This window comes from Gossypium hirsutum, chromosome A10 (genome assembly GCF_007990345.1).
Source record: "Gossypium hirsutum isolate 1008001.06 chromosome A10, Gossypium_hirsutum_v2.1, whole genome shotgun sequence".
NCBI lineage: Eukaryota > Viridiplantae > Streptophyta > Magnoliopsida > Malvales > Malvaceae > Gossypium > Gossypium hirsutum.
Window position 1 is genome coordinate 115621388 of NC_053433.1, and position 17232 is coordinate 115638619.

The following is a 17232-nucleotide window of genomic DNA, read 5'->3' on the forward strand; positions in this document are numbered from 1 at the left end:
CCTTTCTCAATGGAGAACTGACTGAAGAGTTGTACATGGAGCAACCCCCTGGTTTTGAAGTATGTGATTCCTCGGGTCAGAAGCTCGTTTGTAAGTTGCACAAAGCTCTCTATGGTCTGCGACAAGCACCCTGTGCATGGTTCCAAACTCTTAAACAGTACCTTGTTGATCAGCTTGGTTTTCAAGCATCCAAGGTTGACTCCTCCTTGTTTATTCGTGAATCTGATGGAAAGAAACTTCTGCTCATGGTCTATGTTGATGACATTGTTCTCACAGGTAGTTCTGATCAAGAAATGGCAGATGTCATACTTCACCTTCATAGCAAATTTGCTCTCAAGGATATGGGAGAGCTCAATTTCTTTCTGGGAATTGATGTTCAGCACACTAAACAGGGAATTCTACTCAGTCAGAAGAAGTATATTGTTGACTTACTTAAAAAAACTGGGCTAGTCGAGGCCACCCCCACACCAACACCTGTGGTAAGCAATCCAAAGTTAGCCGCTTCAGTTGATAGTCCTCCATTGGTAGATGTTCACTTGTACAGAAGTGTTGTAGGGATGCTACAATATGTGTGTATAACACGGTCGGATCTGTCGTTTAGTGTCAATAAACTCAGCCAGTTCATGAATGCTCCAAGAGAAGCTCATTGGAGAGCACTAAAACGGGTTCTGAGATACCTAGCTGGTACCATAGATCATGGTTTGTTTCTAACACCCAGTCAACTCAAACTAGTATGCTACTCTGATGCAGACTGGGCATCATCCATTGAGGATCGACGGTCAACCTCCGGGTATGTTGTGTTCTTAGGCTCAAATCCTGTTGCTTGGTGTTCAAAGAAGCAGCCAGTTGTGTCAAGATCTTTGCTGAAGCAGAATATCGTAGTCTCGCAAATTGCGTTTCTGAGCTCTTATGGCTTCAACAATTGTTGGCTGAAATAGGCATTTTCCATCCAAAGTGCAAGTTGTGTGGTGCGACAATTCCTCTGCAGTCTCTGTGGCTGAGAATCCCACGCATCATGCTAGAATGAAGCATGTTGAAATCGATCACCATTTTGTCAGGGAAAAAATCCTTGCAGGTCACTTACAAGTCAATTTTGTGCCATCTGATCAACAAATTGCAGATGTTCTAACTAAACCAATTACTCCTAAGATGTTTTCTACGTTTCGATATGCTCTTAGGGTCTTGTCGCCTGATGAACTTAAAAATCAGAAATCGACTGACTAGGGGAATGTTAAGAGTAATGCAGTTGTAACTGCATGCAAAAAGTAGTTAGTTTGTTAAAAGCTAGTGTTAGTTAAATAGCAGTTACTTTGCTTACGTCAGTTAGACTTCACTTGTATAAATGTATGCACGTATCAATTTTGAAAGCAATGAAAAACAATAATTCTCTTCTTGATCTTTTATTTCTTTCTGTGTTAGTTTCTATTTGCTTTAACAGGAACAACCCTCCCAAGTAAAAAGGAAAAATTCTCTAGCAATTAATTTATCTTAATTTTCTTATATTAGCAACTAGAAATGAGAAATTAATGTTGTCAAAATTGAATTGTATTGATTAGCTAAATTGTTTGAATTGAAAATTAATAGATTTAACGATCCGACACTTCTTATTAAAATAGATAATAAGCGAACTGTTATGAACAAACTATTATGAACAAATTAAAACCTAATTAAACGGGGTTTAGAAACTTTAAAAAATCGATTAAACCAATATTTTATTTAGTATTATATTATTATGTTTTTAATTAATTTTTTTATCAATTTTTATTTTATTTTTGAGTCCTATCTTGTGAACCATGTTACAACCAGATTTGCCTCTTAAGATTTGGTGGAAAAGAAGAACAATCCGAGATTTGAAATGATACCAAAGAGATTTGAGTATTTGAGAAGAAGAAAAGAATAGAAAAAAACCGATCTTTTAAGAAATAGTTAGAATAAATGAGAAGAGGGAAAGACAAAAAGGAAGTGGAAGAGAAGTTTACAAGTCTAAAGAGTAAAAGAGATGAGTTGCATATTTGCAAGGAACTTTTAAATTCTTTAAAAGTGGATTTACAAATTTTCAATCAATGGGCAATATATAGTTTTAAAGTGGACTTACAAAACTTTGAGATTTCAAAATTTATAAAAAAATGGATTTTATATTTATAATTTATTTTTTATTGAATCGATTGATCCAATTAATTGGACCAACTGAATTAGGAATCGGTTGTCTGATCAATTTGATCACTAATTTAATTATGAAAAATTTGTCAGAAATCACTAAATTTGAACTAAGTAATTCAAGGTTTAAACATATTTTTATATTTTTACTCTTTTAGTGTTGCTATACCTCTTTGTTCCTCGAACACATGTCAATACCAGATGCATCGTAGACCTCCTATTAACTTCATTTGAAGTAACATTTTGACAGACCACCCGTTCCTCTCGGAGAGAGCCATCCGCCCATTTTAAGTATTAACATTCTCCTAGCATGAACGCACTTTTTATATGATAAGGAGTCCATTTAGGATAATAATCTCATACTGATAATGTTTATCTGGCCATGTCATACCAGTGAACAAGAGGAAATATTCCAAGGAATGATGTAAAAAGATCATTCTTTTAGCACCCTAGAGTTACTCTGAGCAATTGTCTTCTTGGTCAGCCTATCTTCTTGTTCTTGTTTCGGCTCTTGAAATCTTTAGATGAATTGACCTCCATTATAGCATCTTGATCTCCTTCTTATCTTCCTTTTTTGTTGTACATTGTATCAACAAATATATAGGGTAAAATGGTAACTTTATATAATGGGTAGGGCGGAACAAGAAAAATAATTATTATAACCGCTTCATACTCATAGTGTAAAAAAAAATCCATCTTATAATGCATCCACTTTTTAAGAAAAAAATAAAAATAAAAAGTCATCTCCAATTCTTTTCTGTTTACTGGGGGATGTATTGTTGCTACTATCGAAGGGGAGTTATTAAGAAGCTATCATTTTTTGTGAGTTTTCAAGCTCATTATTCTAATATCTTCAATTAAACAGTCCAAATTACTATAAGAAGACCCACCAACATTAACACATTGATTGGTTACCTTAGCCATTTCAGATGCGGATTTTGCAAACTCCTCCTTTCGATCCACCATGACATCATTTACCATTTTCTCCACTATCTTGCTATCACATACATCCTTCATATCCAACCCTATTTTCCACACCTCACTCACAACCCTACTATTCACGTGTTGGTCAGCAAACTGAGGCCAGCAAATCATAGGCACCCCTGCGACAATGCTCTCTAAAGTCGAGTTCCATCCATTATGCGTAAAGAACCCGCCAATGGCCGGGTGGTTCAAGACTGCCTCTTGTGGTGCCCAATTTACAATGTAACCTCGATCCTTACTCTTCTCCATAAGCTCCATTACAACATCCTCCCCTTCACCATCTTTTCCAATGACGGAATTCGGCCTTACAACAAGCAAGAACTTCGTTTTACTGTTAAGAAGTCCATACCAAAGCTCTACAAGTTGCTCCCTTGACGTGCTCGTAATGCTACCAAAACTTACATAGATAACAGATCGATTCGGTTGCTTATTGAGCCAAAAGATGCAGCTTTTATCCACTTCCCAAAGTGTATTCGAGAAGTGATCATATGATTCTCCATGTTTTGCATTGAGTCTAGTGTTTAATTGAGCATGTAAGGGTCCAACGGCATAGACACGAGGGCATTTGGTGCGTATTTGAGATAGTATAGGCCCATCAAGCTCTTCGGCAGTGTTGAGTATCAAGGCATCGGCTTGAAGGCTCTTTCGAGTCTGTTTTACAACTAGCTTCATACTTGAATCTTCAATGTCCAGTTTTCGACAAAAAGTAGGAAGATCTCGACATCGAAGATAAGTTTCCATGCCTGGCACTGTCGTTATTAACCGGTCCATGTCTTCACTTCCTTCAATTGTTTAACAAAAACCCATTTACTAGTGTCAATGATCACAAGCCCAATTAATTCAAACTCAAATCAGATTCAAATTTATTTAATCATAGAAATTTAACAACTCAAATTCAAAATGATCTAAGCTCAAACATGATCACAACTTTAAACGACTCGAACTTAAAAACAACGGGAACAAGTTACCCAAAGTGGTCCAAACTTAAGTATTAAACCCGAATGAAAACAATCCTGAAATGATTCAACTTGAAAATTGAAACAAAAAACCCAGCTAGCTAACCTAAAGTGACCCGGAAACAAAATGACCCAAAATAACTCAAATTTAAAAGTTAAATTAGTAAATCTAAATGACAAGAACCCAAAATGATTTTAACTGGAAACAATCCAAACCTCTTAAAAAAAATTGAAACTCAAAATCATTCAAACATGAAATGATTTAAAATTTTTAAATTCCGATTTAATCCAACTTAAACCAAATCAACTCGCCTAATTAACAGGAATATTCCAAACGTCTTTCTTGTTAATTTCTTCAACATGCTTGTAAAATCATTTCGACTTAAGGTTTTATTTGTGTTATTCTAAATTAAAAACAGTGCTAAACATGGTACAATAAACAAGTTGATGAAAAGAAATGGATTTACCATTGATAGGAAGCTCCCCAGCTTGGATTATATCAGGGATAGAATGATAAACCCAGAAACAACAAGGACTGCTGGTACGAAAAAAAATAATGGGGATTCCAAGCTCCTTTGCAACATCAAGAGCAAAGCCTAAAAACCCATCTCCAATTATGCAATCTACTGGTGGGCTACTATTCACAAGTACCTCTCTCAAACTTTCCTTCATCTTAAGTTCCATGGTATCTTCAAACATATCAAGGAACCAGCTCCCTGACCTAGGATGATTAAGAGGGAGGCCATCGGTTATGGTCTTGAATTGGAACCCTGGGTATCTTTCAGAATGGGCAGCAATATTGTTGAACTTGACCAAGCGTTCATGGTTGTGGTGGGAGTTGAGGAAAGTGAGCTTGAAGCCGGCGATAGCTAGCAGTTCAGCTAGCTTAATCATGGAGTTTATATGGCCTTGTAATGGGAGGGGGAAGACGAGGACATGAGGAGGACGGGATTGAGAGGATCTATCCTGCTCCATCTAATTGGAGGATCTGTTTATGTGCTAAAGAATCGACAATTTGGAAGCTATTTAATGGCCAAAAGATGTCTTTGGATAGGGTGGAAATTGTTGTCTAATTTGACCATTATATTAATTTATGAGTTGAGAAATAAATGATATATTTATCATTTTTAGGAAACTAATTAGGCTCTTATCTGTCCAAGGGTGAATTTAGAAATTTTTTTTCGGGTTGAAATTAAATTATAATTTTTATAATAATAAAAATATAATTTTATTATCTTTAATACTTTATATTTTTATAATTTTTAAAAGATTAAATTAAAATTTTATCATTTTTAAAGAGTTAAAAGTATATTTTATTTCTAATAATTTAAAATTTTAAAAGACCTACATAAAAAAAGATTCATTTTAAGGGGATTAAAGCCACTATTAGCCCCTCTAGCTGCGCCCATATACCTATCCTCAATGACCTTATTTTCCATTTCCATTCCAATGTGGAATTATGGCAACTTGCCTACTTTAAAGCATTTGGTGTGACATTCTCTCCTATTCAATCTCGTGACGTCCTAGTCACAAGCTACTGTGTCATAGTTGGTCCACTATATCATCCCACTTTCTGAGAAGCTTATTGTGAAATTGGGCAGTCAATGATTGCTTTGATACCACTTGTTATGAGATCATTACTCTTTTCCCAAAAGACACGTGATTCGATGTGTGACGCATAAGCTTATATTCTTAACGACTTTTCCTTTCTTTTTGAAATTAATATATTCTATCTTTTTTTAAAGTGCTTGACGTGATATTTATTTTCCGAATATGAGAAATTATTAAAAAACAAATCTAAAAGTTTATTTAAAAGTTGTATTATGATTTATTGGGGCTGGAAAATTAATTTTTTTTAATTTTTTAAAATTTAAGAGAAAATATGGTTATAATATTATTTTTGTTTTCTAATATTTATTTTGAACTCACCCATTTAAAGTAAGTTAATTAATGATTTTATTTATTTATTTTTCATTAAAAATATTTTTTTATTTCATGTAATTAATGTAAATTAATATTATTGAAATTGTTGAGCATAATTAAAATATTACACCAAATAAAACCTTCAAAACCATAAACAAAAGCTTAGAATGAAAATAATATAGGCTTCAAAAACATAAATAAAAATTACTAGTTAATTTATAGTCACTCGAATTCAGAAAGTTATAAAATAGTCATAAAATTATTTAAAGTTTTTATTTAAGTTACTGAATAGTTAAAATCGTTGTTGTATGGTTTTCTCTGTTCGCATCGCTTGCACCAATTGAAAACTTTTTTCCCCTTTTCTTGTATGGTTCAATTTCTTTTCATATCTACGAACCAAAATCCAAATAACTTTCTTCTTCGATCTCCAACACTGACTACCAGATCGAATTGGATCTAAGGTATGTTCTTATATTTCTTGATGGGTACTGATCTACCATACTATTCGTCGAATTGTTGTTTGGAGCACGTCAACCAAACTTAAAATTAATGAATTAAATAAAAACTTTCGAATAGTTTAGTGATTATTTTATATCTTATCAATTGAAAATCATATATTAGTATAAAAGTAAAGAAATAAGATTATTAATTTGAAAGTTGACAAGGATGCAAGAGGTAATTAAAGAAATTAGGGTCAAATTGTTTAATTCGAAATTAGCAGGAACCTAGGAAATAATTTAATAAAAAAAGTGAGGATGGGAAAGGCCCCTCATTTTGTTGTCCCTATCTCAAAATTTCACTTTTTTAACAATTTTTATTCATCATTCTTATGTCCTCAATTAGACAGTCCAAATTACAATACGAAGACCCACCAACATTCACAGATCCTTTAGCCAATTTAGCAAATTCAGCAGCTGATTTCAAAATCTCCTCCCTTTTTTCCACCATTAAATCATTCACCATTTGCTCCACAACTCTTCTATCACACACATCCTTCATATCTAATCCTAATTTCCACACTTCCTCCACAAACCTACTGTTCAATTGTTGGTCAGCAAAGCAAGGCCAACAAATCATGGGCACCCCTGCTGTCATGCTCTCCAAAGTCGAATTCCGTCCGCTATGAGTTTAAAACCCACCGATAGCCCCATGGGCCAAGACATCTTCCTGTGGAGCCCAATCCACTATGTACCCTCTTTCTTTTGTCCCTTCCACGGGCTCCATTAGTACACCGTCACATGTTCATTTGGATAATCCTAAATCAAAGACTTTTAACCAACTCTGAAAGGGTTCGAAGGAGAATTGGTCACGATGAGTTGTGTCATCTTTGTGGTCATTATACGGAGGATATTTTACTGGTTCTTAGGGGCTGTCCATGTTCAAAGGATATTTGGACTCAAATCATTTTCCCCAATAAAAATAAATGAATCTTTAGAGGTAATATTTCAGAATGGTTGCTCTCGAATCTACAGGACCAATCAGATAATAACACGAGAGATTTGGTTTGGGCTTGCTTATTCGGGATAATACTTTGGTGCATTTAGAAAAACCGTAACCTGTTCATCTTTTAAGGAAAATCAATGAATCTGGAGGAAATTATTAAGGTTTCTTACAGTTGGGCAAAGCAATATTCCTTAATCAATAATGAAGTCTTGGTGAAGGATCCGCAACAGTCTTCTGAACGTTCAAAATTAGATATGGGTTTTCTTCTTAATACTGAATGCGTCGTTAATTATATTTCTGGTTTTTCTGCTGCAGGTGGAGTAATATGTAATGGGAAGGGAAATTGGATTCTAGGAATAATCATTTTTTGGGGAAGCGTTCGGTTGTAGCTGCTGAGCTTTGGGACATATTAGATAACTTACACATGCTTAAAAAACAAAAATATTATGATGTTACCATTTATTTTGATAGCATCAAAGTTATAGCAACTATTAGTGGTAATAAGCCTGAAAAAACTAACTCTACTTTAATACGGAGAATTTAACATATCTTTTCTAACGAAAAGAAATGGTCATTAAGATATACTCTTAAAGAGAATAATAAAATTATAGACATTGTTACTCTTGAAGTTTTACATATGTTTGATAACCCTAATGGAGATTCAAGATATTCTAAAAGATTGAGCACCGGAGACAATTATTATAAATAAAAAATTGCATTTGCATCAAATCAGCCTGCAATTAATGACAACATTGTCAAACTCGTACTTTTAAAACTTGTCAGAAAGATTACATATTTATTGCATGTCACGTGACTGCAATTATTTATTACATAATTGCAATAATAAGGACCAGCGACACTGTCACATGATTTAGCCAATTTAACCATTTTCACCAACACTTTCATGCACCATTTCTGAAGAAAAAAATAAAAAAATCCCAAGCCACTTCTCAATTGTTGGTCCAAAAAGTAAAGCCAACATAACATTGCTCTCCATTGGGATGAAAATGTAACAACACCTAGCAAATATTGTTAAATCTTAATTATTTTATTATCTATTTCGTTCCATCATAAATATTTAATTTTATAATTTATTAAATATATCCATTCTCATTTTACCATACGTTGTTTCATTTTGATTTTTCTTAATTATTTTTAATATTTTAAACATAATTTTGATTACTTGGGACAACCTCCCAAGTAAAAAGGAATGAAAAATTTACCTTAAAAATTAAAAATTCCCTAACAATTAATTTATCTTTATTTTCTTATATCAGCAACTAGAAATAAAAAATTAATGTTATCAAAATTGAATTATATTGATTAATTAAATTGACTGGATTGAAAATTGATAAATATGATCAATTAACACTCTTTATTAAAATAGATAACAAGTAAACTGTTATAAACCAATTAAAACTCAATTAAACAGGGTTTAGAAACTTGAAAAAAAACCGATTAGAATAATTTTTTTTATGTAAAGAAAGAAAAAGAAAAACATGAGATTTGATATGATACGAAAGAGATTTGGGTATTTTAAGGAATAGTTAGAATAAATGAGAAGAGGGAATGACAAAAAGAAAGTGGAAGAGAAATTTATAAGTCTAAAGAGTCAAAGAGATGAGTTGCATATTCGCAAGGAACTTTTAAGTTCTTTAAAGGTGGATTTATAAATTTTTAATCAATAGGCTATATATATATAATCTTAAAGTGGAATTAACAAAACTTTAATAATGAGATTTCAAAATTTATAAATAATTGGATTTTATATTTATAATTTAATTTTTATTGAATCGATTGATTTAATCAGTTGAATCAATTAAATTAAAAATTGGTGGTCTGATCGGGTTCGATTATGAAAACATTGCCAGAAACCATTAAGTCTTAACTATGTAATTCTAGGTTCAAACATATTTTTATATTTTTACTCTTTTAATGTTGCTATACCCCTCCGTCACTTGAACACGTATCAATATCAGATGCATCATAGACCTCTTGTTGACTTCATTTGAAGTAACGCTTCAATAGACCACTCGTTCCTCTTAGATGGAACTATCCACCCACCCGTTTTAAAGTATTAACATTCTCTTAGTATGAATGCACTCTTTATGTGATAAAGAGCATTTAGGCACAATAATCTCGTACTGATAAGGTCCTATGATATACGCTTATAAATATCCTTTACACATTTTGCAGGATTGAATGTTTATCTGGCCATGTCATATCAGTGGGCAAGAGAAAATATTCTAAGGAATTATGCAAAAAGATCCTTTTTGTTAGCACTCTAGAGTTACTAAGCAATTGTCTTCTTGGTTAGTTTGTCATTTTGTTCTTGTTTCGGTTCTCAACCTCTTTAGGTGAATTGGCCTCCATTGCACCATCTTGACCTCCTCCTTATCTTCCTCCCTTATTGTATGTTGTATCAACAAATATATAGGGTAAAATAATAACTTTATATAATGAGTAGGGCGGAGCAAGAAAAATAATTATTATAACCACTTCATATTCATAGTGCCAAAAAAAAAACCTTCTTTACCATGCATTCACGTTTTAAGAAAAGAAATAAAAGCCCGCTTCCATTCTATCCTGTTTATTAGGGGAATGTATTGATGCTACTATCGAAGGGGAGTTCTCCTTTTGCATGCTTATTACTTTTAAGTATTCTGTTTATTCATAATGTTTGCTACTTGCTACTTCTTTATGTTAGCTCATTTTATGAAGATAATACTCTAGTTGTTAGTGTCAAAGGGTGAGAATGTTAGTGTCATTGATAAAGGTTGAGGTGGATGAATGTGGAAGTAGATCGTAAAGTTTGTTTAAGTCGAGAATTTGACTTAGGACTTTAGACGTTAGGAAAGAAATTTGGATTTTGACACAATTTGAAACGCAATCAAATCCAGGTTAGATAAACTTTGAACTCCATGAAGGCATCTTAACCCAGAAATGCTTGGATCCCATCCAAAAAGGCGTTGCAAGTTTGTTGATTTTCTAAACTTGAAAGTTGGCACCATCGGTGAATGAAGTTTAATAAATTTCATCCTATCCATACATAAATCATTTCCCCTTTTCTCGAAAAGATTCATCCTCAAATATTGTTTTTGACTGAATTTTGATTTGATTTGTTTGGCTTTTGACACTATTGTTGGGCTTTGAGGTAATGTGAACTCATCACATCCATTAGTCTAAAATTGGGTCTTGGGACTTGCATCATTCGTCAATTACTCAGTTAGTCACAACTCAGTTTGCAATTTAATTGTTTGTAACTTACCTATTTTATTGGCATATTTTGATAGGATTTAAGTAACTATTGTTGTACATCTTTTTAAGGTTAATAATAAAAAAATTGGGTGATTGTAATTGATCTAAGATATTCAATCATGTAAGGATATTTTTAAAAGTTTTATTGATCAAGATATTCAATCATGTAAGGATATTTTTAAAAGTTTTACTGCTATTCAATTACTTTGTTTAAAGAGATATTGCAATAAAAAAAATTAAAATGAAGAGAACCCGCCAACGGCTGGGTGGTTCAAAGCTCATTTTGTGAGTTTTTTCAAGCTCATTATTCTAATATCTTCAACTAAACAGTCCAAATTACTATAAGAAGACCCACCAACATTAACACTTTGATTGGTTACCTTAGCCATTTCATATGCGGATTTTGCAAACTCCTCCTTTCGATCCACCATCACATCATTTACCATTTTCTCCACTATCTTTCTATCACATACATCCTTCATATCCAACCCTATTTTCCACACCTCACTCACAACCCTACTATTCACGTGTTGGTCAGCAAACTGAGGCCAGCAAATCATAGGCACCCCTGCGACAATGCTCTCTAAAGTCGAGTTCCATCCATTATGCGTAAAGAACCCGCCAACGGCTGGGTGGTTCAAGACCGCCTCCTGTGGTGCCCAATTGACTATGTAACCTCGATCCTTACTCTTCTCCATAAGCTCCATTACAACATCCTCCCCTTCACCATCTTTTCCAATCACGGAATTTGGCCTTACAACAAGCAAGAACTTCGTTTTACTGTTAAGAAGTCCATACCAAAGCTCTACAAGTTGCTCCCTTGACGTGCTCGTAATGCTACCAAAACTTACATAGATAACAGATCGATTCGGTTGCTTATTGAGCCAAAAGATGCAGCTTTTATCCACTTCCCAAAGTGTATTCGAGAAGTGATCATATGATTCTCCATGTTTTGCATTGAGTCTAGTGTTTAATTGAGCATGTAAGGGTCCAACGGCATAGACACGAGGGCATTTGGTGCGTATTTGAGATAGTATAGGCCCATCGAGTTCTTCGGCGGTGTTGAGTATCAAGGCATCGGCTTGAAGGCTCTTTCGTGTCTGTTTTACGACTAGCTTCATAATTGAATCTTCAATGTCCAGTTTTCGACAAAAAGTAGGAAGATCTCGACATCGAAGATAAGTTTCCATGCCTGGCACTGTCGTTATTAACCGGTCCATGTCTTCACTTCCTTCAATAGTTTAACAAAAACCCATTTATCAGTGTCAATGATCACAAACCCAATTAATTCAAACTCATATCAGATTCAAATTTATTTAATAATAGAAATTTAACAACTCAAATTCAAAATGATCTAAGCTCAAACATGATTACAACTTTGAACGACTCGAACTTAAAAACAACGGGAACAAATTACCTAAAGTGGTCCAAACTTAAGTATTAAACCCGGATGAAAAAAATCCTGAAATAATTCGACTTGAAAAACCCAGCAATCTAGAATGATTTGTACTGGGTTTGACACTAACCTAAAATAAATGGACACAAAAACCCAACTAATTATCCTAAAGTGACCCAAAAATAAAATGACCCAAAATAACTAGAATTTAAAAGTCAAATTAGTAAATCTAAATGACAAGAACCAAAATGATTCCAATCCAAAACAATCCAAACCTCTTAAAAAAATTGAAACATGAAATGATTTAAAATTTTTAAATTCCGAATTAATCCAACTTAAACCAAATCAACTCGCCTAATTAACAGGAATATTCCAAATGTCTTTCTCGTTAATTTCTTCAACATGCTAGTAAAATCATTTCGACTTAAGGTTTTGTGTTATTCTAAATTAAAAACAGTGCTAAACATGGTACAATAAACAAAGTTGATGAAAAAGAAGTGGATTTACCATTGATAGGAAGCTCCCCAGCTTGGATTATATCAGGGATAGAATAACTAACCCAGAAACTACGAGGACTGCTGGTACGAAAAATAATAATGGGGATTCCAAGCTCCTTTGCAAAATCAAGAACTAAGCTTAAAAAACCCATCTCCAATTATGCAATCTACTGGTGGGCTACTATTCACAATTACCTCTCTCAAACTTCCCTTCATCTTAAGTTCCATGGTATCTTCTAACATATCAAGGAACCAGTTCCCTGACCTAGGATGATCAAGAGGAAGGCCATCGGTTATGGTCTTGAATTGGAACCCTGGTTATCTTTCAGAATGGGCAGCAATATTGTTGAACTTGACCAAGCGTTCATGGTTGTGGTGGGAGTTGAGGAAAGTGAGCTTGAAGCCGGCGATAGCTAGCAGTTCAGCTAGCTTAATCATGGAGTTTATATGGCCTTGTAATGGGAAGGGGAAGACGAAGACGAGGACATGTGGAGGACGGGATTGAGAGGATCGATCCTGCTCCATCTAATTGGAGGATCTGTTTTGAGGGGCTTTTTGAGTTTTATGTGCTAAAGAATCGACAATTTGGAAGCTATTTAATGGCCAAAAGATGTCTTTGGATAAGGTGGAGAATGTTGTCTAATTTCACCAATGTAAAAGCCCATTTTGCCCGAGCCCATACCAATAAAATAACAAAACCCAATAAACCAAATAAATAAAGTCCAAAGTACAAAACCTAAATACAAATACCCAAAACCCAGTTACAACCAGACCCACTACCTAAACACTAAAAAACCAACACCAGCCCAAAACAGTGAAGCCCGATAGGCCCAAGTCTCCAAAAATTTTTTGGAAAGCCAGAAACCCTAGGGTTTTTGGCGCCGTTGCCCCATACACTGCTCCACTATAGCGGCCCCATACCCCCACGCGTCTGACACCATCTGCCGCTGCATGCTCCTCCTCCACTACCAGCACCTCCATGCCCTGCAAGATCAAGACAAAAAAACATGATAGAATAATAGAAAAAGGATGTAAAAAGGGGTTATAAAACCCGAAATGAAGGACTGAACAACGGGGTTTTTTTTTTCTTCTTTTTTTTGTTTGTTTTTTTTCGGCATTTGAATACAAAAAACAGAAGTTAGAGTTAAAAAAAAATACATAGATCTCAGTACTGAGATAGCAAGCATTCGGAAAAAAGGAAAGGCAAACGGAAAAGGTTACTTTTTTTTTATATCCATTTTCATTCGATTTCTATATACATATCTATACATTTTTAAAGTTAATATAAACCTAAAATCTATATATTCTAAGACCAAGAATAAATAACAAAAAAAATAAAAAATTTTACCTTTCCGGCCACCGCGTGAGGTGGCCGGCGCCGGCGCCGGCGAGCCTCCGGTGGCCGTCCGGTGACCCCCCTTGGCCGGAAATCGCTCCGAGCTCCCCTCTCCTCTCTCCCTTTTCTTTTTTTTCCCTTCAGCTCTACAAATGGTTTTTTTTTGAAATTTTTTTGACTTTTATAGGGGGTCAAAACGCACCGTTTTGGACCCCCAGTTTAAACAAATAAAACGACGTCGTTTTGAACACGGGTCGGGTCGACCCGACCCGCACCAGGGAGGATCCGCGTGTTTTTCTTTGGAAGGGCTAATTGCACTTTTAGCCCTTCCGCTTTTTTGGGAGTTTACAATCAAGGTTTTTTTTTATTTTTAATTTGGCTCCATGGTTTCGCCCCGAATTCATCCTGGTCCTCCCATGCTGCGCAGCGTTTTAATACTTGGGTTTATTGCGCTTTTGACCCTCCAAGTTGCATGCGTGTTACAATTAAGTCCCTTTTCTTTGTTTTCATTTTAAATTGGTCCTACAACTTTGTTTTTAATTCAATTTTAATCCTTTTTTCGTTTATTTTTGTATCTTTATTAAATATCCTTATTATTTTTATATTATTAGTATTATTAGTATTACTATTATTATAATTATGTACTAGTGTATATTTTTATTACGTACGTGTATACACATATATTTTTTCGTATTTAATATTTTTCATTTCACTTTATTTTAATATTTTATTAATTTTATGTTCGTTTCTTTTATATTCCAATGTTATTACTATTATTATTATTATTATTAGTTTATGCTTTGTTATATATTTATATATTTATAATATGTATATATACGTACTTATACATACTTAAATATATTTTTCACATTTCATAATTCTTATATACTTACATATATTTATGCATATTTTACATCATATACATACTTATATATTCTTTATACTCTTAAAAATGCTTTTTGTATATTTCACATATTTTATAATTCACATACATATATTTTATATTATCACGATTTGTAAATATATAAATACACATTTACATTTTTTATAATACTTACCGATTTTATATATATGTACATACTTATCTATGTTTTCATATTCTGTAATTTATATATATTTCTTATTTTATGGCTTTAAATTATACATGCATATATATTTTTTTTTACATAATTGTATTTATTGTCATCATTGTTATTTGGTGTTTGTTTATTTATCCATGTACACTTGTGCTTTTTCTAAAATGTTAGTTCTATTTATTTATTTGTATGCTTTGTTTATGTAATCGCCTCGTCATTTCATTTTGCCTACTGTATTATTGTTACTCACTTTGCCTTGCTCACCTTGTCGTATTCGTTATTGTTTTTGTCAAGCATTAATACCAAGCATCAAAAGGAAAATTTTCTAAATAAGGCAATATTTCGCGTTTGGAAAATCGAGAAAACGTGCCCTAACGTGCTGGGTTTCGATTTCTCGTTCGACTAAATAGCCAAATATCCTCTTAAAACTTCAAAGTGTGGTTTCATTAAACTATAAGGTGATCTTGGTTTCGATGATTTAGAGTATCGCGTCCTAACGTGCTGGATGTGATATTCCTTCGGAACAAGAGAATCTTATATTCCAATTCACGTCATCAGAGTTTCTTTCAAGGATCGTATTTTTAAAAAAAAAAAACTCTTCAAATTTCCAATTTTCGACACTAAGACACTAATTAATCAACTAGGTACCAATTTTGGGCGTATCGAGGGTGCTAATCCTTCCTCGTGCGTAACCGACTCCCGAACTCATTTTTCTGAATTTCGTAGACCAAAATCGTTGTTTTAATAAAATTAAATCATTTATTAAAAACAACCACATTTTAAGGTGACCCGATCACACCTCGTCAAAAAGGGATTGGTGGCGACTCCCGTTTTCATTCTTTTTTCAAAATCCAAGTTGACCCCGTTTTCATCAAAAAAAAATGGTGTCAACAACCAATATATTAATTTATAAGTTAAGAAATAAATGATATATTTATCAATTTTAGGAAACCAATTAGGCTCTTATTTAAGAATAAGTTAGAAAATTTTTTCATGTCTAAAATTAAATTATAATTTTTATAATAATGATAAAAATATAATTTTATTATTTTTAATAGTTTATATTTTTATAATTTTTTAAAGATTAAATTAAAATTCTATCATTTTTAAGGGGTTAAAGTGTAATTTTATCTCTAATAATTTAAAATTTTAAAAATTTTAAAAGACCTACATGAAAAAAGTTTCATTTTAGGGGGATTAAGTCCACAGTCGGCCCCTCTAGCTACGCCCATTGACCTATCCTCAATGACCTTATTTTCCATTTCCACTCCAATGTGAAATTATTTCATATTGCCTACTTTAAAGCGTTTGGTGTGACATTCTCTCCCATTCAATCTCGTGACGTCCTAGTCATAAGCTACTGTGTTTGGTCCACTATGTCATCCCACTTTCTAAGGTGCTTATTGTGAAATTGGGCAATCAAGGATTGTTTTGATACCAATTGTTATGGGATCAATACTCTTTTCCCAAAAGACATATGTGATTGGATGTGTGGCACACTTGCTTATATTCTTAATGACTTTCCCTTTCTTTTCGAGATTAGTACATTCTATCTTTTTTTTTAAAGTGCTTGATGTGATATTTATTTTTCAAATATGACAAATTATTAAAATAAAAAAATCTAAAGAGTTCATTTAAAAGTTGTATTATATTTATTGGGGTTAAAATTTATATATAGGTAAATTAATTTTGTTTTAATTTTTTATGTTTTAAGAGAAAATATGGTTATAATATTACTTTTGTTTTCTAATATATATTTTTTGTTAGATTTGTAAAATAAATCTGAAATAAAATTGAATAAATCAGGATCTATCATGTCAAATCATCAAAAACAAAGCTAAATGCGGAAGCGTACTTGAATCCATGAATTCCTTGAAGTTTTACCAGATCTTGGGGATTTGATCATTCAAATTAGAACACAAGAAATTCAGAGAATATCTGTTCTCTCTTTCCTAAAAATGGGATATTAGAAAAGATATCTTGTGTATAATTTGGAAATCATAACTCTAATATTTATAACCTTGGCATATTAGTTCTAATCAAATTATAATTAGCACTTCATTAATTAGAATTTGATTAGAACTCAATTACTAGAGTATCTACACATATTTGACCCATACTTTATTTAATAATTAAAGCCCAATAAAATTCTAACCAAATTAGATCACTTTTAATTTGGGCTAACCTATTATGATAGTAAATAATA

The 17232-nt window shown here is 33.1% G+C and overlaps 1 protein-coding gene and 1 pseudogene across 2 annotated transcripts; both read right to left on the reverse strand.

The window, feature by feature from the left end:
• Nucleotides 1-2477: 2477 nt before the first annotated feature.
• Nucleotides 2478-5144, reverse strand: LOC107951640 (7-deoxyloganetic acid glucosyl transferase). 2 transcript variants are annotated; one of them, XM_041078235.1, is made up of 3 exons: nucleotides 4565-5108; nucleotides 3073-3923; nucleotides 2478-2726 (listed from the first exon to the last, which is right to left on the reverse strand). In XM_041078235.1, the coding sequence occupies exons 1-3, from the start codon at nucleotides 5070-5072 to the stop codon at nucleotides 2697-2699; spliced, it is 1389 nt and encodes a 462-aa protein (XP_040934169.1). In that variant the 5' UTR covers nucleotides 5073-5108; the 3' UTR covers nucleotides 2478-2696. The 2 variants fall into 2 exon arrangements, with proteins under 2 accessions (XP_040934169.1, XP_016742255.2); XM_016886766.2 differs by having other exon boundaries at nucleotides 2478-3923; nucleotides 4565-5144.
• A 5699-nt stretch (nucleotides 5145-10843) lies between these two features.
• Nucleotides 10844-13186, reverse strand: LOC107951633 (7-deoxyloganetic acid glucosyl transferase-like; annotated as a pseudogene).
• Nucleotides 13187-17232: the final 4046 nt, after the last annotated feature.